Below are 22,040 nucleotides of genomic sequence, written 5' to 3'. Positions count from 1 at the left end.
GGTACCAGAACTAGATGTGCTACCCAGTAGGAACTCTATAACATGTTGAATGAATGGAAAATGAATGATCAGTGTTACCCTACAGAGTGAAATTCTCCTTAGAAATATACCTACTCACTTAGTTTTTCAAATGCTTCCAGGTCATTAGAGAAAGAGGTTGTAAGGGCCTAATGTCAACTTTTTGTCTTGAGCTTTTGGCCTCTGCCCCAGCATTTGGGAGTGTTGACACCTTGATACTGCTTCTGTACAGTGGGGCAAGTACCCTTTTGGCCTCTCCCAGGTAGAATGAAAGACTGGAGACCCATGGCACTCAATTCATCTCTAAAGGAGATCTTGATTCCTGCCCATCTCTGTGTGTTAGGGTAATCAGGAAAGTCAGGGAGACGTGTCTAAAAGTGCTGAGTAGGCTGTGCTGAGGACAGACACCCTAGGTGCTTTTGTCAAGGTTCTGGCTTGTCTGACTCAGGACTGAATCTGATCCTCATTTGAATTTGCATATTGAAATATTCTTTATCTATATTTATTCTTTAAGGCAAAGTATCTGTCAAAATGTTAAAATTTAAAAATAGAAAGAGGAACTTCAATATGTAAACCGCATTACTTTCTGCTGAGCAAAACATTGGTAAAAACTTTTGTTTTTACACTAAACATTCCTTTAGTTATGGAACTAGAAGCTTATTCCTATTCAAAATAAGGCATGTGTTAAATATACTGGAATGCATTTGTATTCCAATGGAAGCATGTAACCATTTACATTTCCACAGAGTAGATTATTATAAATATTTTATATAAGTATACATTGTATTATATTAAATTATACCATTGCGTTACTGCTTTACGTTTAGCAGTAATAATAAAGACGGGCACTGAAGCACAGATAGTGAGCACTTAAAAATTTGACTCTTGTGCATGTTCCACCATGTCAGGTTATTTAACATGCAGACTAAACATTTACTAAATGAGTTCATTTATCATTTCCCTCTAAAAGTCACTTGTATTTTTTTCATACACATTTTAAGGGGAAAAATCACAGGAAAAAAAAAATGTTCTTTCAAAATTTTATCCTGCCTATTTTCTGTTGTTGTTAACGGCATGTTGCCAGAAGATGTCTTAAGCGAAACTCACATTCCCTCTGCTAACTCACACAGGAGGCTGAGTGGAAGCAGTAACCTCCAGCCCACGTGTACTGAGGGGAGATGGGAACTCAGGCGAGGACCTGCCTCCATCCCGCTGCCTTCTCCTTCTCTCTGTCGCCCCTTCCTGTGGATGCTGGGAAAATGCATTACCCTGGCCCTCTCTAGCCCTGGAAGGAGATGTCAAGAGTGCAAGCTAGTCTTAGAATCAAAGAACCTGTGGATCATGAACTTGAAAATAAAGGCAATTCCAAAAGCAAACACCAGCTTTGAATAACTTCCAGAATCACCTCTCTTCTTTTATAGAAGGCTTAGAGACTTTATGGGCCCTTTTTCATTTTTTTTTTCCTGAAGAAAACTTTTGGACATACACACACACACACAAGCACACACAGCCCAACAGAAGCTGGTAAAGAAAGGGAAATATTTGGAAAAGTCTAATTCCACTTAACTTTGTCCTTTTGGTTTGGTAAAGTGGAGGTGAGACTCTCAAAAAACCTAAGGTTGCCAATGGTAGCAAAAGCACAGGACTCAAATGTGTGCAAAATTCCTCTCCTTCCATTTTTTCTTAAAATGGCAGGGAAATTGTAAGTGCATGGAAATGTGTGGGTTTGTGTGCATGCACACGCATGTGTGTGTAATTGTATAGACATATATATCAGACATGTTTCTTATTTAAATTCTGTGTTGTCACCTTAAAATGTTGGCCTTAGGGCATTAACTTACAAAACAAATGTGTTTTGAAATGAGGAAACCATTAAGGTTGACGATTAATTTATGGTGGGTTTTGCGATATTTAGTTAAGGTCACATGTGTTTAGCATTTGACACAGACATTAGAATCAAAGCTTCTATGTTTCAAAACATATAAAAAGCAGTCCCTGACATCTTGCACCCTTGTGGCACTCCATGGCTTTTTTCCAAGTGGAAGAATTCCATTATGACATCAGTGGTTATAGTACTTCTCTATACACTTCCCTTGAATGAATGTAATCCAAATTTTGACAAGGGCTTCTGAGAGATTTCTAAAATTCTTGTAAAAACTACAATTTCCAAGGAGATAGTAGATACAGTTTTAAAATCCACTTTTTTTTTTTTTTTTTTTTTTTTTTTTGGCTGCACCACAAGGCATGCGGGATCTTAGTTCCCTGACCAGGGATGGAACCCATGCCCCCTGCAGGGGAAGTGTGGAGTCTTAACCACTGGACCACCAGGGAAGTCCCTAAAATCTACTTTGGAAACATGCCAGAAAGAGGAACTGACAATTCGGGGTCTTTTTGCTAAGTTGGAAGCGCTCATCCAGTTCCCTGAACCCTAGACCCAAACTGTCTGCATGATGGTGGGGAGGGCAAGCTCAAAGATTCTACCTAACACTGCTGCCATTTCTCTACTGGGCCCAGAAACACTAGAAGGACCCTTTGTGATTTGGGGACCATCATTATATAAATCTCATCTCCCTTTGAGAAGCCCAGATAATTCTTTGCTTCCGTAGTTTCACCCCCATAGGCTAGTGAATCACCCCAGGGCTGATTCACTGACATCTCTGAGGGTGAGAGTTTGTTCTTGGCCTCCTGGACGAGGACCACAAGGAGTGGCTCTCCTGAGCTCCAGAAGGGCAGGAGCATCTTGCCAGGCACCTCTCTCAGCTCTTTCAGCCCCCATCAGTGTGCTAGTTCATCACAGAGAAAGCCAAGGCCTTCCCCAAAGCTTTGGGGCAGTTGAGCTTAGGCCAATTCTTGCAAAGAGGAACCTTAACCTGGCTTTGGAGCCCTCAAGGGATCTTTTAACCATAAAGTGGTTGGAATAAAGTCTGGGCAGAAAAGGCTTGTTGGGTTGTTGTTGTTGTTATCATGATTGTATACGACCTAAATATTATATGTTACCTAAATATTTCCAGAAGCTCATGGCATTTTTAACAACTCTCTTATTTTATAGATAAGGAAATCAAGAGCCAGAGAGGTTGAGCAACTTGTCCCTTTACAATATAAACAGTGTTGATACTATATTGTGTTCAGTGTGAGAGGGACTCTATAAATATGGATGAATGAATGAAAAACTAAGTGCATGAATAAATCAGAGCAGGTAGAATGACTTGTCCTGATCTACAGATGCTCAGTCTTCAATACTGTCCATTTTCCAACTACCTCGGCACTGTTTAGTGTACAGTTAGATTGTTTCTCTTTCCATTCTAGTTTTTCCATTGTCAAAACAAATTATGTAAACATTAAGCAGAAGCATAAACCTAAAACCCAAAGAGTTAAACATTTTCCAAAAGCTTTAAATGTTTGAATATTATAAATACATGCTTTATTTGACAAAGGTGACCCAAATTCATAAATTAAAATGGAAGTCTATGTGAAATTCCACTGAGTATCATTATTCTAAAAATGTTCCCAGCATCTGAATCGCCCCTCTGTTCTCTGCAATGGCTCACATATGTGCACACCACCAAGAGGCAGTGGTGGAACAGAGGAGCGATTCACGCAGAGATGCATTAGGAATTTGTGGATTCCACTGGCAGACATGGACTGGACAAGGAACTCCATTTTGAACTGTGTCTGACAAGGAGGGCTGGCCTAGGATACAGACTTAATGCTAGTAAAGTTGAGGGTCCATGATTCCAAATTGGAGTTGAAGAAACCCACCTTTTATAATATGACTGCAAAATTGCTACAGGAAGGACAGACAATCAGCTTGAAAAGAGGACTAATTAAAGCCAGAGCCATATCAAGTTTAAATACCAGGCAATTGGACCTTCAGATGCCAGAAAAGGTCACTTGACTAGGTGACTTTTCAAGGTTACTCCCCAACTCAGTTGCATGCATGATCTCTGAAATCAGAGCTGGAATGTAGTCTACCTTATAATTTTCAGTATTGCTTTCATTTCTCCTTGCTGTTTTCCTAGCTCTGCATTTCTCTTCCCCGGAGTACATACATACCTTCCCTTCAGCCTTAAGAATGCACACTAAATCCTCTTATCATTCAACACCCACGTCACCATCAACACATTTTTATTTTTAATCATGCAGACTGGAGGAACTTTCCCCCAGTGGAAAATTATATTGAATATCCGTACAAGAGAGCCTTCTCTTCTCCCTGACATTAAGGGCGCTGTCAACGTTTCTATTTTTGAGGTTTCTAACTCAACTAAATAAGAAAGAGTGTCCCTTTCCAGTGAGATTCTTGGTACAGGAGAATCATTTGCTCATCTTTGATGAGTTGATTTTGAGAAAAGGAAGAAGCAATCAACAACAAATCCTCCCAAATCCTAAAGCAAGTTTTTAAGTTATCATTTAAGATACTGTTGCTTTGGGGTAAATATTAAAGTTCTAGGAGAGAAATTGATTTGAAGAATTGAAATTATTTTAAATATTTTGAAATTTAAAGCTGGGAAAATACACTAAAGGAAATGTTATAGTGACTTGAGTTTTGGTTTTCTGGCACCTTCTTGTTTCCCCATCCCCCTGAGAAGTGTGCTGGTAATTGTTACTGTCTCCCTTTTCATCTTAAAGGGTGTCAGTGAAAAGCAACTGAGTTGTATGACAATGGCCAGTCTATAATTAATACACATTATCAATATCTGGGTTGTCTGTCCATAAGCTTAGAAGAAGGCCTCTAAAATTTTCATTGACATCCTGGCAACCACAATTGAGGTATTCAGGAGTCACCAAACCGTTACATATACTCGTTACATAATTCATTCCAGAGTGGTGCTTATATTTGTGGTAGTTGGAGCCTTAGTAGTTATACCTTAATTTTATTTAAAAGCCAGAAAGAAACATTAAGCAACTGCTAATCATCACTTTGACTTCTTCTACCTTATTTTAAAACTCAGTCATTCCTTGGTTTCATCATTTAGTGGACTCTTCAGAGTAACATTTTTTGGGGGAAATCCTTGAGAGGCTAATTCTTTTCACAGTGAATTCAATTTGTTTTTTATTGTCCCAAAGTAGAAAAGCATGAAATCACTTTTAGAACAACTGTAACCTGCTTCCACAGCCCTCTCATAGAGTGACAGAGACTTAACTGGCACAAACAAAGGGAGAAACAGTGATTAAAGCTTTATTAATATATGTAGGGGGAGAAAGTCTAACGGGCTGTCTTGTCTCTAAGAGTACTATCTTCTCAAATATTATATTTAAAGCTTATAAAACATAAAAGGGGGTCTTCCCTGGTGGCGCAGTGGTTGAGAATCTGCCTGCCAATGCAGGGGACACAGGTTTGAGCCCTGGTCTGGGAAGATCCCACATGCCACGGAGCAACTAGGCCCGTGAGCCACAGTTACTGAGCCTGCGTGTCTGGAGCCTGTGCTCCGCAACAAGAGAGGCCACGATAGTGAGAGGCCTGCGCACCGCGATGAAGAGTGGCCCCCGCTTGCCACAACTAGAGAAAGCCCTCGCACAGAAACGAAGACCCAACACAGCCAAAAATAAATAAATAAATAAATAAATAAATAAATAAAACATAAAATGTATAACAAACTATTTCCTTATCACTGGTCCACTTGAAACCTTTACCACTTATTAGCTCTGTAACCTCAGCAAGTCATTTAATCTCCCTCAGACTTAGCCTCCTCATCTGTGGCTTGGGATAATAAGCCTACATCAAAGGGTTATTCTGCGAAGTGAATGGAATAATGTCTACAAAACATTTTTATGAATTCTGACACACTAAAGTAGTAGTAGTAGTAGTAGTAGTAGTAGTAGTAGTAGTCGGGGTATGCATTACTATGCCAAATGAAGTATATTTGCAGTATGGATAAAAAGAGAGTAAGAATTTGTGTAGCTAGGAGATCTGGAATGAAACCAATTGAAACATCGGGGAAAACCACAAAACTGAGGAATGGCAATAGAGGCAAAGGGAAAGGGAAGCCTTAGACAGCTGGGTACTTGCGTAGGTTGTGTGGGCCTCTTGGGAATCTTACAATCAGGATGTTTTCTTTCTTCTTTTTGAGAGAGTGTGATTGACTCAATGTAGGAAAAGGACTTTCACAGCCACATAGCCATGGTCTTTGCATTAAATGGCAGCTGGAAACAAGTCTGGGGAGAAGTTATCACCTTGCATCTAGCTCCAGCCAACGCCAAGCTGGGAAACGGACTCTGGAGTCAGACCTGGGTTTGAATTGCTTCCAGCTGCATGGTTTTTGGCAAATCATGTATCCTCTTAGGCCTCAGTTTCCTTATGTATAAAATGCAGTAAGTTGATATTAAGAAGTTCAGATAAGATAATGGCTAAAATATTCCTGCCACATGATAAAAAATAAATGTTAATTATGAGTTCTTTTATTAAAAATTAATTATAATCATTTTCATATTAACCAAAGCAAATATTTGCCAAAGAGAAAATGAATGCATGTGATAGTGCCTTTGCTTTCTTTTTCTTCTTTTCTTTCTTTTAAAATGTAAAATGTTCAATGAATGATTGGGCCATCGTAAGATTATGTATGATTTTAATGAGGTTGAAACTAACCACACTGCAGGGTTATGGTCTAGGTAAAACCTTTACTGAATCATTTGCTAATTTCATATATGCAAGCACTGCAGAAAGTCCTAAACTTGGCCATTTTCTATGAAATTGAAAGGAGTATCTCCCATCCAGAATCCCTTTTGTGGGCCAAGAGGAAGCTGTAGGCAATCTAAATAGTAATTCTTTTTTTGAGGGAGTGGAGATGAGAGGGTAGGGGTAGGATTTATAAGACTTCTGGTTTTATGAAATTGATGGACAAAGTTAAAAATGGCAACTCCAGAATTTGCTTTCAGGTCTTTTCATTATCTCCTAATGCAAGGGCTCCCTCTGCAGGCTCCAATAACCTTAGATCCTGCGTGGGAAGCAAAGTCCAGCTATGCAAGTACCTGTTGTAAAATCCTATTTGTGAATGTCACTCTATCCACAGACAATAAAACTACATATCTGAAAATATCATAGTAAATGCACCTCTTAGGTACCATTGGTGCTGCACTGTAGCACAACCAGAGTTATCAAGGGATGAAATGAGTCCTGACCACGGTCCTCTTGTGCTCATTCACCTTGTTGTGGTCTAGCATGGATGCATGGCCCATGGAACAAAAGACACTATACATTTTCAAGAACCCACCATAGTGGAGGGACACTATCTGTGTGGACTTACACAGCTCATTAAGGGCTTGATATTCCCATCTACTGAAAAGTATGATCCATAAACACCAAGGAACCACCCTAAAACCTGTTACTGACCAACTCTAACACTTGCAGAATGTGTTAAGATAAGTCTTGGTTTAAAGTCTATCAGATTCATAAAAGCATATATCAGGTTATATTTACATAGATCAAGAGATTACAAAAGACAACTGTGATAGGTAAAACATAGTTATATGTCAACAATTACATAGAAAAGGATGGATAGCTTGTTTGAAGTAGACACTGCAGTACCACAGTTGACATGGATCACACCCTTAAAGCTCACTGGCCAAGGTTCAAATATACAGAGGGCAATAAGGTGTCCACAGAGGCAGCTATTCTATTGCATTTAGCCTTTAGACACTCCTGAAGGGTGACGGTTGGGGGAACTGAATAAGAGAGAAAATGGAGCAAGTGTGTGAAACAGTAAGGTATAATTGGAGACCCTCACCTGGTGAATTTATAGATACTCCTTTTAAAGGTACCTCAGAAGTACTCAAGAAAGAAGAGATAACAGAAATGTATATAATATAGGACAAGTTCATGTTCTCTACTTGGAACTCTTGATGATAGGAGTGATCATTTAAGCTGGGAGAAACTTGGGGTCACTAAAATTTGGCAGTCAGAAGGAGAGAGGTGTTAAAGAGATAATTAGCACCTGTGGTCTCAAAAGCAGCTAAGTATTAAGTGGAAGAGATGGATAGAGAAAACCAGAATCATAACAGTGGCCTGCAAGCAAAAGGGAATACATAATTATGAAGTAGAGATTAAAATAATTAACTCAGTAATAAAGTTTAAAGGTTTTCCCCATTTTTAAAGGTCTTGTTTTCTCTAGAAGTATTTTAGGGTTTGGAAGTAGAAAGCAAAGCTAAATAAAAGATGGGATTTTTTTCTACGTAAACAATTTAATCATTTCTTATCATTTATGATTTTTGCACTGTTGAAAGCTATTGATATAAGCTACTTAGCTCCTAACAGGACATGGACAAAACAGAACCTAGGCCTAAGAGCTTGGGAGTCTAGGTTCAAAGCTTGGTTCTGGCCTTTTTTTTTTCTTTATAACTTTATTGAGGCATATTTTACTTATCATAGAATTCACCTATTTTAAGTGTAGAATTCAATGATTTTTTTTTTTAGTACATTTACCACGTTGTACAGCCATCAACACAAATCAGTTTTAGGACATTTTCATCCCCCCAACAAGGTCCCTCGTGCCCATTTACAGTTAATCCCCCTTCTTAATTCCTATTCCTGGCCCCAGGCAACCAATGACTTACTTTCTGTCTCTATCGATTTGCCTTTTCTGGACATTTCATGTACATGGACTCAAACAATATGTAGTCTCAAATGTTTGATTTCTTTCATTAAGAATAGTTTTTGAGGTTCACCCATGTTGTAGCATGTAGCTATAGTTCATTCCTTTTTATTGCGGAATATACCACATTTTGTCTATCCATTTAGCGGCTGATGGACATTTTGGTTGTTCCCAGGTTTGAGCTATTATGAATAATTCTGCTAAGAGCATTCATATGTAAGTCTCTGTGTGGACATATGTTTTCATTTTCTTTGGGTGTATACCTAGGAGTGAAATTACTTGATCAAATGGTAAAATTATGTTGAACTTTTTAAGAAACTGCCAAACTCTTTTCCAAAGTGGCTGTACCAGCAACACACAAGGGTTCCTATTTCTCCACATCCTCCTAGCCCTGCCTCTCAATAGCTGTGCAGCTTTGGGCAAACTTTAGTCCCCTCTGTAAAAAACCAGGTGGGGTGGGGAGTTGAGATTTACCAAGCACCTTCTCTGTGCTAGACATGGTGGCAGAAGCATGGCATTCTTTGTCTGCCCCCACTGTCATCTCCATGAAAGGTAGATATGATTTTCTATGTATCTGATGAATTTACAGAGGTTCAGAGAAGTTAGGTAAGTTAGTCATTGTCATACAGGATTCTTGTGAATACTAAATTATATCAAGTCTCATATATGAACATGCAGAGCACAGTGTTGGGGACACAGAAGGTGGTTAATAAAGAGATTTTCATTTCTCTGCTTCTTCCCATCATTCCCGTCTCAATTAGGTCTAACCACAGGGCCTGACCCATGCCAATCAGGTCCCACCACCTTTCTGGTGATAGTTGCCTATTATGGAACTGTCATGCGTTGGCGAATCTAAAAGCCTTTAGAGAACCCACCCTGCTGTCATAACCACTCTAGGGGCAGGAGTATCCTAAAGCCAATCCCTAACCCAAGTCACATAAAAACATGAGAGCAACCAGTTCAGGAGAGGGTTATATCTTTTAACGCTTGTTTTTTATTCTTGTCTCTTCTTTCTCCCTCTCTTCACAATGGCAGTAATTACTTTTCCAAATTCCTGAGAAGGGAGTTCCGAAAAGTATATATTAAGGTTGCCAAGAATTTAATGGACTTTATTGCTCTGAAATGAACCCGTATCAGTTGGCTTGATAAATGGCAATAAGAAATCAAAACAAAGAGGGATAACACTCCCTTGACCAAGTATAGAAAAGTGAGATGGAAGAAAAGGGCTCAATTATCATCTTAGTCAAATTCAAGGGTTTGGGATTTTAAAATATATTTCTGAATATGAAAATACACATGAAATATTTTAATATGAAATATGAAATTTTATATGAAATATTATACAACATAAAGGTTTTTTTAATCAATAACTTGTCATTTATTGTGTGTTTTCAGGGAGAGCCTGGTGTCAGAGGCCCTCCAGGCCTCCCTGGGCCTCGGGGCATAGGAACCCAAGGGCCAAAGGTGAGTCCTCAGGTCTGTGCTCTGGGTGAGGGTCAGGTACCACCCATGACGATGCATAGGAAGTGCTCATTCTGATGCTGACTTAGCTTTTTCTTGATTGTTGATGAAGAGTCTTATTTTCTCATATCACGTGAACTTTCAGTAAAATAGAACATTTAGGTTTATAAAGCCATTCGCTTCCCCCAAAGAAATTAGAAAGTTAATGTCTTTTTAAAAAGTGATTGCAAAGTGCTCAAAATATTCCCAGGTTCCTTAGAGGCTGTGCCATCATTCAGAAGCACGTGTTTACTTTGGCCAGAGGTGCCTCGGGTCGCCTTTTAACAGGACACCAGCTGATGGATCTATTGTGTGTGTGCACGTAGTCCACTGTGTCCCCAATGCAAGGGCCTAATTTATTGTCCCCGTGGAAGGTGAGAGGAACTTCCTTTGGCTCCCTTTGCTCTCATTTCTATTTCTCTTCCTTTTGTCGCCTCCAATTTGGTGATTATTTATCCTTTTATTCTTTTAATCCAGTGTTTCTCAATGAGGAAGATTTTGTCCTCCCCTTTCCACCCCAGGGGGACATCTGGCAGTGTCTGGAATCATTTTGGGTTGTTATGTCACACTGGGGAAGGAGTGCTACTGGCATCTAGTGGGTAGACGCCAAGGATGCTGCCGAACAACACCCTACAATGCACAGGACAGCCTCCCATAATGAAGAATTATCCAGCTCAGAATGTTAATTATGCTGAGGTTGAGGAGCCCTGTTTCAATTGTTCATTCATTTGCTTAACAAATATTCCTTTGATTTGTTCAAAAAGGAAGGTAAAGAAGTATCAGGCATGTTCATAGGGAAAACAGGTTTCAGCGAGCCACCCATCACAAATTCAAATGTCAAACACGTATATTTACACCCAAAATGCACAGAAGTGAATTAGAATCCTATTATCAGAGAGGAAAGGGAAAGGGCTTTATGAGTCAAAGATTTGACTGAGGATCCTAGAATTACCAAGATTCTTAGTTTATCCATTTTTGTCCATCAACTCCATTTTGACAGTGGACTATTTCTTAACCTTACAGATCCCTTTATATGGAAAAAAGATCCCTCCAAGATGTTAGTAGTTGTTATCACTGGGTGATGCAATGATGGGTCTATTTTTTTTCTTCATTGTCATTTTTATTTCTTTTTCTACTTTTTTTTTTTCCTATGAGTTTCTCTTACAATCAGAAAAAAATAAAGCTTTTTCCCATATTGGAAAGAAAAAGACTGACTTATACAGTAACTTTTATTAACTCAGGATTTCTCAAAGTTTGTTTCATCAAAATGTTAATTTGGGAACTTCTGGGATAAACAAAGTTAAACTAATCTTTCTATTGTGGGACTTCTTAGAGGCTTTAATATATTCATACCGTGGTATAGAACATTTTCCAATCTTATTTGACCACAGAAGTCTTTCCTCAAGAAACATGGGGTCAACTTAAGCTGTAAGGAACATATACTGGGAAATGATGCACATTTTGCTTCATTTACATATTTTCTTAAAAATTCAACTCTGATCCACATCAATAGCTGAATCTTTAACTGCAACCCCTGTGAATTAATACGCCATATTGAAATGGAGTAACACAGTAAAGTCTACATAGAATTATGTGTGAGTGGTCTTCGAACCCCTGGTGTTCTAGGGGTTGACGGTAGAGCAGCTTGGAGGAGCCCAAGCAGACGAGGCTACGGGTCCAACGCTTCTGCTTATGCCAAGCAGCTCTGCCTTATCTCTTTACAGCTGGATTACATGTAAAATTTTTGCAAAGGATTCTGTGGCTTAAAATTTTTGTGAAAACACTACTTTATATCAATATGGGCAGCGTGGATGTAGGTCTTCATCAGACTGAAGTGAGAATGTAGCTGAGAGCAGTAGTCTGTGGTTTCTTTCTAAATCTCCTTAACCTTCTCTCCGATTTCTCTCTGTCTTCTAACAGGGTAATACTGGGCAGAAAGGCTTGCCAGGCTTGCCTGGCCCTCCTGGCCCTCCTGGCCCCCCTGGCTATGGATTACAAGGAATCAAAGTAAGTGAACAGGAGTGTGCCAGGGTCGCCTCTCAATTCACTAGGGCTATGGGGAGAAGAGGTTGTGGATAATACAAAATACGACTATTATGAAATAGACTTAATGTAAGCTTAGCAGTTTTCAGAGGCATCATCCAAAAGTGGAAACATGGTGTAAGTCCAATAGCTTCACAAACGCTAAACATTACCTAAGTAGCTTGAAGAAAAACTGAACGGGTACAGTGGTTTACTGTTCCGCCAGTTTCTGAGCTGAACGGAGAGTCTTTGCCCCACCACATGTGCTCTGTCTCCCTTAGCTTCCTCACCTGTAGCCTCCGTTCTTTGCCCAGGGCTTCCCAAGTTCCCAGTTTTAGCTCACAATGGATTCACCCGGGGAGCTTTTGAATAATGCTGCTGCCCTACCCCAGAAGAAGGAAAGCTGAATCTCTGGGGGTAGAGCTTGAGTACCGTGGGTATAAAAGCCCCCCACATGATTCTCCTGAGCATCCAGGTTAGAACCCTGACTCTGTGCTACCTGAGTTCACAACCATCCATTCTGCTTGATTTCTGTCTCAGCCGCGACAAGCCTATCTATCAAGATGGGACTCCCAGGGTCTCCCCTGTCTCAGTAGACAAAATTTGGCATCTACAGTCTGCTGTGTAACTTCAAACAATTCCCTCTTCTACTTCTAATATGGTTTATTTATTTTTTGTTTTGTTACTGTCTCCCTCTCATTCTATTTGTTTCCCCCCAAATAAACTTCTATGGTTAAGCTTCAAAAATAATTCCCTCCTGGCTAATTGGTATTGGCTCTAAAAAAGTGGAAGCATTCAAAATAAACTCTTTTTCAGATAGCAGAATTTCTTAGTAGGCAGGAGACAGTAGGAGCTGAAGATAATAAATGTGAAAATGCTGTGTTGAAATTAAACCACCTACCTGTGTTAAGAGTGAGCTTTGTCAAGAGCAAAACTCATTGAATCTGTGATCAATCTTCCAATCTATCACGCAGAGTCTAGGGCTTCCACTGCAGGTCTTTTACATAACAGTTGTTCATCTTTCAGGCTGAGTATCAAAGAAAAGTCCAGTTAATACTGCTGATAGTGAACAAGCACAGGAAAATACAGCAAAAACCTGCTTCCTTGTAGCAGCATCTTTTGTACTTAATCTTTCAATTCTACAGTTAAAAGATAGTTTTGTATTTATAAGTTTGCTTTAGCAATGAACCCATAATTGACCACTGGCTGGTCACCAAGCTCAGTTCACATGTGCTGTGAGTTCATTATCACTACCTAGTTAAATGCTGTGCCAGCTTTCTCCCTTTGTTATCTGGGAACTATTTCCTTATTTACATAGGGGCCTCTTGGGCTGCACTTAATTAATCCTTACCAACTCTGCCCTTCCTTATGCCCTCCAGGTTATGCCATGTTCAAAGTCCCTCCTGAGTGAAACTATGGTGGGAAATCTACCATAATAAGGAAAGAACCAAAATGAAAACTGCCACGTATCCAGTCCTATCAGAAATGAGATAACCTTTCCTCCACGGAGGGTAGTGGCCCGATGTTACCGGGCAGTGAGCCTTGACCATACTGCCTCACAAAACCTCTCCAGACATCCTGGCATCCTGTTGGCAACAGGGCAGAAGTATTTCCCTTAGGATGCCTACCTCGTTGGTCTGACCCTGGCTTGTGCCATCACTGCAAAAGGGAGGCAACTGAAAAATCGAATTGGTGGTGTTCCTCCGAGTCATTTTAACACTACATATTTAGTGAAATTTCATTTCTTATGTTCATTTGTTGAATTTATTTCACACCCCTTTCTAAAATCCATTTGAATCAGTGAAACTTGCTTTAATTGCTATGTCTGTTGGTGAGACTTTGATGGACGCCTTTGTTGTTAACCTTTAACATCAGGGCCCGACTTGTACCCCGTCTCTCTATGCCATCCCAACCATGGGGAAAATAAGGGCTTGGGCTGCAATCACAGAAGTGATTTGCTCTAGCACTGACCTAACTTCATTGCTAGAATATTGACTTTTCAGTCAGTTATTCATTCAGCCAACCAACCGACCGACCAACCAACAAACCAACCAATACTGACTGAGCACTACCTATGTCAGGGAAATAGGCTAAGTGCATCATAAAACAATGAGTAAAAAGATGTGAATTCTGTCCTCATGGGGTTAGACATAAAATAATCACTTTTTGAGCTTCAGAGCGTATGGAGGGGTGGCACAGGGAAATGAATTGGGTTACAGGGGTAGGCAAGAGCCCTGTAGGGTCCTGTAGGCCACAGTAATGAGTGGTCTTAATCCTAAGGGCAACTGAAAGAGCAGGGTGACATGATCGGGCAGGTATTTAGACAAGACTTGCCATTGCTCTGCAGTCCCCACTGTGGCCCAGCTGCTCCATGCTGCAGAGGAGCTCCAGCTCCTCCAGGGGCCTCAGTGCTTCTTCTCAACCACACATGTCTACTGATTGTATGGATGAATGCAAGACTGTGGCTCTTTTGTCCCAAGGTGGCCTTGGCCTTTCAGGTTCACAGCATAGGTCAGGAGGTTACATGATGCCACCATCTTGTCCCACGTGAGCCTCCAGCACTGACCATTTTCCCTAGATATGCCAGTAATCCTCAGATTAAGTCAGGAGGGAGAAGGGGTGGGGCTTGGTCTTGAGGGATTGCTTGACGTGTCAACTAGCCCTTGAAGGGCCAAGAGAGATGGAAAGAGAGGATGGGTCTTCCAGGTTAAAAAGCCAAGTATGGGGACAGACAGAAATGGCTTCTCCCCCCACCCCCCCCCCCTTCATTTCTACTCAGGAGCTGTGCCTGTTTTCCTCTCTCCATCTTTGTTCAAGTCAGTTCCTGTGGCCTGATCAGCCCTGACATTCTCAGAGGATCAGGAGGTCCTTATAAGAATAGGATTCCTGATGGCCCTCCATTACCTTAGGAGTTTCTGAAGCAGATGTGTGGACTGGACCATGACTCCTGCTACGCATAAACCCTTCATTCACCACAAAACTGAGCTTCCATGACACTGGCTTCCATTCTCTGTTTAGGCCTGAACATGACTGATCTCTTACTGACTGAGGAAACGCTCCCTGTGTTTAGGCTGTGGCAAAGGATGGGCTGACTGATATTTCAGACCTTGCCAGTTTGTTACCAGTGTGAACAAACAGCCTCAATGACGTGCTGGGGGAATCCAGTGAACACTACCTGGTAGAAATCCCAGTGTCTCCAAAGCTGACAAAGTGTGATGACTGCAGTGGTTCCATGGTCACAGAGCTAACAGATCAACTTCCGAGAATCCTGGGGCCCAGAAATGGAGGGAAACTTAGTCCCGATGACCTCTCCCCTCGATCTAGATTCTGATCTTAATGATCTGATGGAAAGAGAATGAGCTTGAGAGCCACTCGGACCTCGGCCTGAACCTGTCTAGCTGTGTAAGCTTGGACACCTTATTTATCTTTGTCGAACCTTAAAACGTACTCATCTTTAAAATGGGGATAATTAAGCCTATTTTACAAGGTGTTGTAAAGATAAAATTGTACAAAGTGCCTATTACACAGTAGTGGATACTCAACCAGAGCCTGAGCTATGGAGTCAACAGATTTGAATCACGGCTTCCTGAGTACTACACCTCTGCCTCAGTTTCCACATCTGAGGAATAATGATAGTGAGGATAATAATAGTACTATTTTCTGAAGTTGTTATGAGGAATAAATGAAATTAAATGAGACAGTATGTGTAATGTATCTAAAACAAGGTTTGACACATGGTTACATATGCAGTCAATGTTCATAGTTATTCACATTATAATTTCTTCTTGCTTCCCTTCCCTTTCTACTAGTCCCTCTTATATTTTCCAGAATGAAGGCCCAGAATTTTGACAGCCATGTGATGTAATGCTCTAAAACATAAAATATCGGTTACATTAATTAGTGTAGGCCTGGCCCCTGTACCAAAAAGACCACCAAATGTATAATGGGTCAAACACAACAGAGGTTTCTGTTCACATGGCAGGCCAATGGGAGTCTTCCTAATTGGTGGGCAATTTTCTTCCACATAGTATTTCAGAGAACCTCAACTTCCATTTATGTTTCCTCCATTGGATGGGCCCCTTTACCACTTACACCCAGCAAGGAGAAAGGGGAGAGTATGGAAGAGGCACACCTGATTCTTAAGGGTCTTGGCCAAGAGGTGACACACATCACCTCTGCCCACGTTTTAGTGGCAAGAACTAGTCTCATGGAAAGGTAGTCTAACTGTGTGACCAGAAAGAAGGGGAACCAGGGGTTTGTTAAAGAGCTGGCAATTGCCATGCAAAATTTAACCTGGCTCCAGGAAAGATGGAAATTTAAAAGCTATATGTTATTCTGAAGTATGTTGGTGCTTCCAGAAGAAAACAGAAAACAAGAGTGGTCTCCATGGCAACTTCCAGAATGCCTGTCACTCTCCTGATACTGTGGGGCACAGTGATCTGGCTTACAAGGAGTCGGTTCAGCTTTATCATTCTTTTTATCCTATCTTCAAAAAAAAAAAAAAAAAACCCTCAGAGTCTTGCTATCTTCTTATTTCAAGCAGCATCAGAAGTACCACTGGATAATTTAGAAATTGCCTTGAGTAGACAGGCTGAGTACCAACCAGCCAAAGAAGTAGAGCAAGCTTGGGGTTTAGTGAGACCAGGAAACAAACAAGAAATGCTCATTCTTGTCTTTGACAGAGCCAGGGCCAAAGGATGAGGGACACCTGAAACCTGGCAGGAGAGCTGTGGTCGAAAGGCTGGAGAGAGGCAGGGATGGCATCAGAGGAGGGAAGCAGAGTTGATACAATGAACCTCATATCAGGAGACAGAGAAGCCAGCGATTAGGCTCAGGTGGAGAATAAGGGAAGGGTTGGAGTCCTAGGGGATTACATGGGATGCCAGTAGCACTGGAAATCAGCAGGGGTGTGATGATGGGTGAGTCAGCCCAGCTTGCATAGGGACAGCCAGAAAGAAAACAGCTTCTCCCACCAAAGCTCTCTGATTAGGAATGCAAAGTAGAACCCAGAACTTTGTAAGATTCTTGGCTCAATGTTTAAGGTTAATGTCATTTCTTAGGTAGTTATTTTGTTTGTTTTTTCAACTATATTTAAGTAACTGTGGCTCTGTAAATTCCACGTGCTCTTTTAACTGCATCAGGTATGTGGGCCACCTTCTGGTGTCCCTTTACCAGAAAGGCTGAAGCTTGACAGATGTCAGCATGCTGAGGTGGAAATCTCACAGGGAGTCTGCCAGCTTTCCATTTGGCTCCCACCTGTGACCTGATCACATTGAAAGTGTTTCCAGAATCCATATGACTAGATTTTTGATTAGAGTGGACCTATTACAGCAGGGGAAATTGCCCTCCCTAAAGGCCAAATAGAAATGATTTATTCATTGAAATAAAGCTGACTTAAGGGGAAAAAAGAGTCTCACTTATAAAAAGTCAGGGGTGGGTTCAATATACTCTAAGTTTCAAATACCTGCAGAAAGGCTAAGATGCATTGACATTGGGAAGTTTTGCTAGTCTTCTCAATTCACAACCATGCAGATGATGGTATTAATATTACTAAGGGAGCAACACACACACACGCACATATTTTAATATGGTGAGTTTCTGGTGTTTCAATTTAAAGTTTTCCTTCCTCCTCCTGACCACGATCTAACAACAGCATCAAAAACAGAAAACAAAACCACCCTTGGTAATAGTATGATCACTGCATTCAACCTGAGCACACCTTAGAAATTAAATTGAAACAATAGGTATATAGTTGACAGCATAACATAGATTGTGTGTCTTTATGCCAGAAACCATCTTTGAAATAACTTCTAATACTTTCCTGTATTGTAATTTTCAAATTCCCATAATGATTCCTCTATGTAGAAAGGAGTCATCAGAACCACCTGAGAGTTTAAACCTTAGAATAGTTTGTTGTTTTGGGATTACACCTGCCAAAATGCCTGTGGCAGGGGAGGGCTGTGGCTAAAATTGATTCTGGTCATCAAAGTCCACAAACCTATTTTCAGACATTGAAGTCATCTTCATACCTTTATACCTTTTATTTATTTTTCTTTTTTTTTTTAACGTCTTTATTGGAGTATAATTGCTTTACAATGGTGTGTTAGTTTCTGCTGTATAACAAAGTGAATCAGCTATACATATACATACACTTTATACCTTTTACTACTTTTTATACCAAATTAAAAATAATTACATGGGTTACAAACCAAGCTAAAAGCACTGATCCCATAATATTCTCTATACTATAGGTTGAATAGGTCAGGGAAAGTTTTGCATTTATTAACTGAGGCTGGCTCTCAGCCCATTTGTATATCTCACTTACTGGTTCATGCTTTCATTTTCCTCCTGGGCCAAGGGGCTTTCATTTCTTCAAGCCAATTAGGAAACAGGATGGTATCCTTTTTTTGAATTTCTGAGTCTGAGGATATGGTATGGCATTTTCCTCTGTTAATCGCATTATTAAAATTTGCCTTTTTAATAGCCTATTTCCCCAATCAGAATTGGAATGGAAACGTTAGGCTCTTAATTTAGTGGGGCTTGAATCATCATTACCAGCTTATATTTACTGTCTAGTTACCATGAACAAGGACCTTCTCAGTGACTAGTGACCATCACAGAAGTCTGTTTGATATCTACCAGACTCCTTACACTACTATGAACCTAAAAGGAAAAACTAATTTCTAAATCATTTTTTCCAAAGTATGTATTGTATCCTGCCCCAAGGTTTACTATGGTTTCCCCAATTTTGAAAGGAAAGTCAAAAGGACTAAAGACTTGGTAATAAGGATAAGACAGTATCTAATGCCATATGCTGATGCTGAATATTAAAAAAACTTTTTTTAAGTTAGAAAATTATATGAAAGATTTCATTTGAGCAGTTATATGCTAAAACTAGTCATTTTGCTATAGTACTACATAATTTATAATTATGTGAGCATGCGGCCATTTTAGATTGTTTTTCTCTCCCTTTCCTTCCTCCCTGCCTCCTGCCCACCTGTTCATATCTATCTAATATACAAAGATGTAAATACTATATATGTATTTCTTTTCATCCTTGTAACAGATATTGTCCATATAAAACCAAGTTGAGTAAAGGACATGGATAAATTACCCTTAGTTGCTGCTACCATCTTGATAGCCCATGAATTTCACTGTTGAAAATTTATAAAATGTATTTTATCTTTTGCCCACTTCTCAATGCTTGTTTAGAAATAAGTTACTAGTATATATGTTTTCCCTTCTCTATTCAGCAAGGTAAGAGACATCTTTACTGCTCAGAGCTTTGAGCCTGAGCTTTTATATTCTCTAAATTCCATGTGTTATCTTATGCAAGCCTCACCAGCCTATGAGGTAGGCTCTAGGAAACTAGGGCACAGAGATGTTAAGTCATGAACCAAGGTAGCTCACAGCTACTCCTCCAGGCGGCCTCCCTGAAATAATCATGTGTTGGGTAGTAATCAAGTCAAGGTAGATGTCAGAGAGAGGAAAAAGATCAGTTTAACACTTTCAAAATTAAACGCCGCTCAAAATTTTTATTTGCACCTTGTGATGTAAAGTTGGCCCTTTGAGAGGTGAGATATGTACTGTGAGGTCTTTTTTCTTGATAATCTAAAATTTTTTAAAAGAAAGAAGCATAAAAAGTACTTCTTTTTCCCTGAGCACAGTTCTGTCTGAAGCCAGGGGTTGGACTTGGTGACCTTTTGAAATCAATCACCAGGCATAAGGCTAGGAATTACAGCAGGATCTGGGCTGGCATGCGTAGCTGCTGTGGGGTGAAGCTGTTATAACCACTATACTAGTCACACATTCAAAGTCTTATCAAGTCCTTTCCGGTTTGGGTGGTTGAACGACATACTCTTTTGTACCGCAAACCTCTGTGACAAGTCAGTGAGTGGCCAACTGGTCTGTAATCTAAACTTTTTATTGCTTTTACAGACATCTTAAGAACTTTATAATTATTGGCTTTTTATTATCAGCGTCTTTGCTTATCTAGTTGCAGATATGACTTCTTATTTTAAATATAACAAGTGAGGAGAAATGAGGTAAGTTACCTGTTCAAGATCACTCACAGAATCCCTAACAAAGCAAAGACTGTGGAGTCTATGGGTGTTGGTGGCTCAGACTGACAGGTGATCAACCTAACCCCAGAATAATCTCTCTTTCATCCTATGAAAAAGTCTTCAAACAATAATTCTTTAGAACTGCTTCTCACGTTATCATAATGGGAATCATGGGTCCAACTGGTGTGCACTCTGCCCTAGGAAACCAAGAGAAGAGCAAAGAGTATTGAAATAGAGAAAAACAGGCAACAAAATTATCTGCCTCTAAGACAGAGAGAGGGAATTAGGAAGAAAAAAGAGAAAGGGAAATAAAGAAAATTGGTTATGGTGAATTCTTTAGGATGCTATGGTTAATAATGCTTTTGGCCTTAAAGTTTCTACTACCTGAAATTAATGTAGTTACTGTCTTTTGGTTAAATTTTCCTGGTATTCTACTTTCATCCTTTTACTTCTGCCTTTTTGTATCCTCTTACTTTACATATTTCCTTTAGACAACAAGTATTTGGATTTTTAAAACTCCAGTCTGACAATGTTTCTCTTTTGCCAGGAGCATTAATTCCTTTACATTTAATGTAACTAGTGAACTTTTTTTTTTTAAGATTTATTTATTATTTATTTATTTATTTTATTTATTTTTGGCTGCGTCAGGTCTTAGTTGAGGCTCGCGGGATCTTCGCTGAGGCATGCAGGAACTTTAGTTGCGGCACGCTGGTTTCTCTAGTTGTGGCATGTAAGCTTCTCTCTGGTTGTGGTGTGCAGGCTCCAGGGAGCATGGGCTCTGTAGTTGTGTCGTGAGGGTTCCAGAGCACATGGGCTCTGTAGTTCGCGGCACGCAGGCTCTCTAGCTGAGGCAAGCAAGCTCAGTACTTGTGGAGCACAGGCTTAGCTGTCCCGCGGCATGTGGGATCTTAGTTCCCTGACCTGGGATCAAACCCATGTCCCCTGCATTGTAAGGTGGATTCTTTACCACTGGACCACCAGGGAAGTCCCACTAGTGAACTTTTAAAATTTATTTCTACCCTCAAATTTCAAACTATTTGTCCCACTTATTCTATGTTTCTTTTTTTTAATCTTGTCTTTCCGTTTTAAAGATTTATTAATTTAACTGTTGCATTTTCCCCTTTACTAGTTAGGAATTTACACATTTTCTTCCTCTTTTTTCTATACTTACTCCTAAAAATATTCACATTTGCCTTATGAAATATCCATACCAACTTTCTGGTTACTACAATAACTTAGAACACTTTAATTCCATTTACCCCTACCCTAATATTATTATTGTGGTTTTATATTTTAATTAATTTTAAATCCTTCAAGACATTTTTATATGATTGCTGTTTATTTAGATTTATCCACATATTTTCTAGTCTCTTCCTCTCTAATCCATCTTGCATCTCATACTGGAACCACTCTCCTTCTGCCTGACTTGGATTTTTCAGAATTTCTCTTGGTAGGGAAATTCTACTAGTACAACCTCTCTCCATTTCTGTTTGCCTGAAACTAAATATATTTATTTCTCCTTAATATCTGCTTAAAATATACTTTTCTGAGTATAGAATTCTAGGTACACAGTTTTCCTCTCAGTGCAAAGGAGATTTTCACATCCTTTGGCGTCAATGTTACCTGTTGGTTTAGCTATTCCTTTGGTGGTAATTTGTCCTTTTCTCTACGGCTTTTAAGGGTTTCTCTTTTTATCTGGTGTTGGGCAGTTTCACTATGATGTATTTAGATGCAGATTTCTTTTTATTTATTTTGCTTAAGAGTTGTTAGAATTCCTGATTTTGTGGACTACGATTTTTAAAATTATTTCTGAAATTCTCTGCCTTATCTTTCATTAAGTAATCTGAACTAA

At 39.8% G+C, this 22,040-nt stretch overlaps 2 protein-coding genes across 2 annotated transcripts in view; one reads left to right on the top strand and one right to left on the bottom strand.

Annotated features, from left to right (window-relative positions):
* Positions 1 to 13,152, bottom strand: part of MIOS (meiosis regulator for oocyte development) — a 158,499-nt gene extending 145,347 nt beyond the window's left edge. Inside the window, exon 1 of the mRNA XM_036863838.1 lies at positions 13,027 to 13,152. The gene's annotated coding sequence lies outside the window, so the exon portion shown is untranslated. The remainder of the gene's footprint in view (positions 1 to 13,026) is intronic.
* Positions 1 to 22,040, top strand: part of COL28A1 (collagen type XXVIII alpha 1 chain) — a 160,136-nt gene that overhangs the window by 80,194 nt on the left and 57,902 nt on the right. Inside the window, 2 exon segments of the mRNA XM_036862947.1 lie at positions 9,999 to 10,067; positions 12,024 to 12,110. Of these exon segments, the coding sequence (XP_036718842.1) occupies positions 9,999 to 10,067; positions 12,024 to 12,110 (156 nt within the window).

The sequence above is a fragment of the Balaenoptera musculus genome, chromosome 9, assembly GCF_009873245.2.
Source record: "Balaenoptera musculus isolate JJ_BM4_2016_0621 chromosome 9, mBalMus1.pri.v3, whole genome shotgun sequence".
Lineage (NCBI taxonomy): Eukaryota > Metazoa > Chordata > Mammalia > Artiodactyla > Balaenopteridae > Balaenoptera > Balaenoptera musculus.
This window is presented reverse-complemented; position numbering and strand designations above follow the sequence as displayed.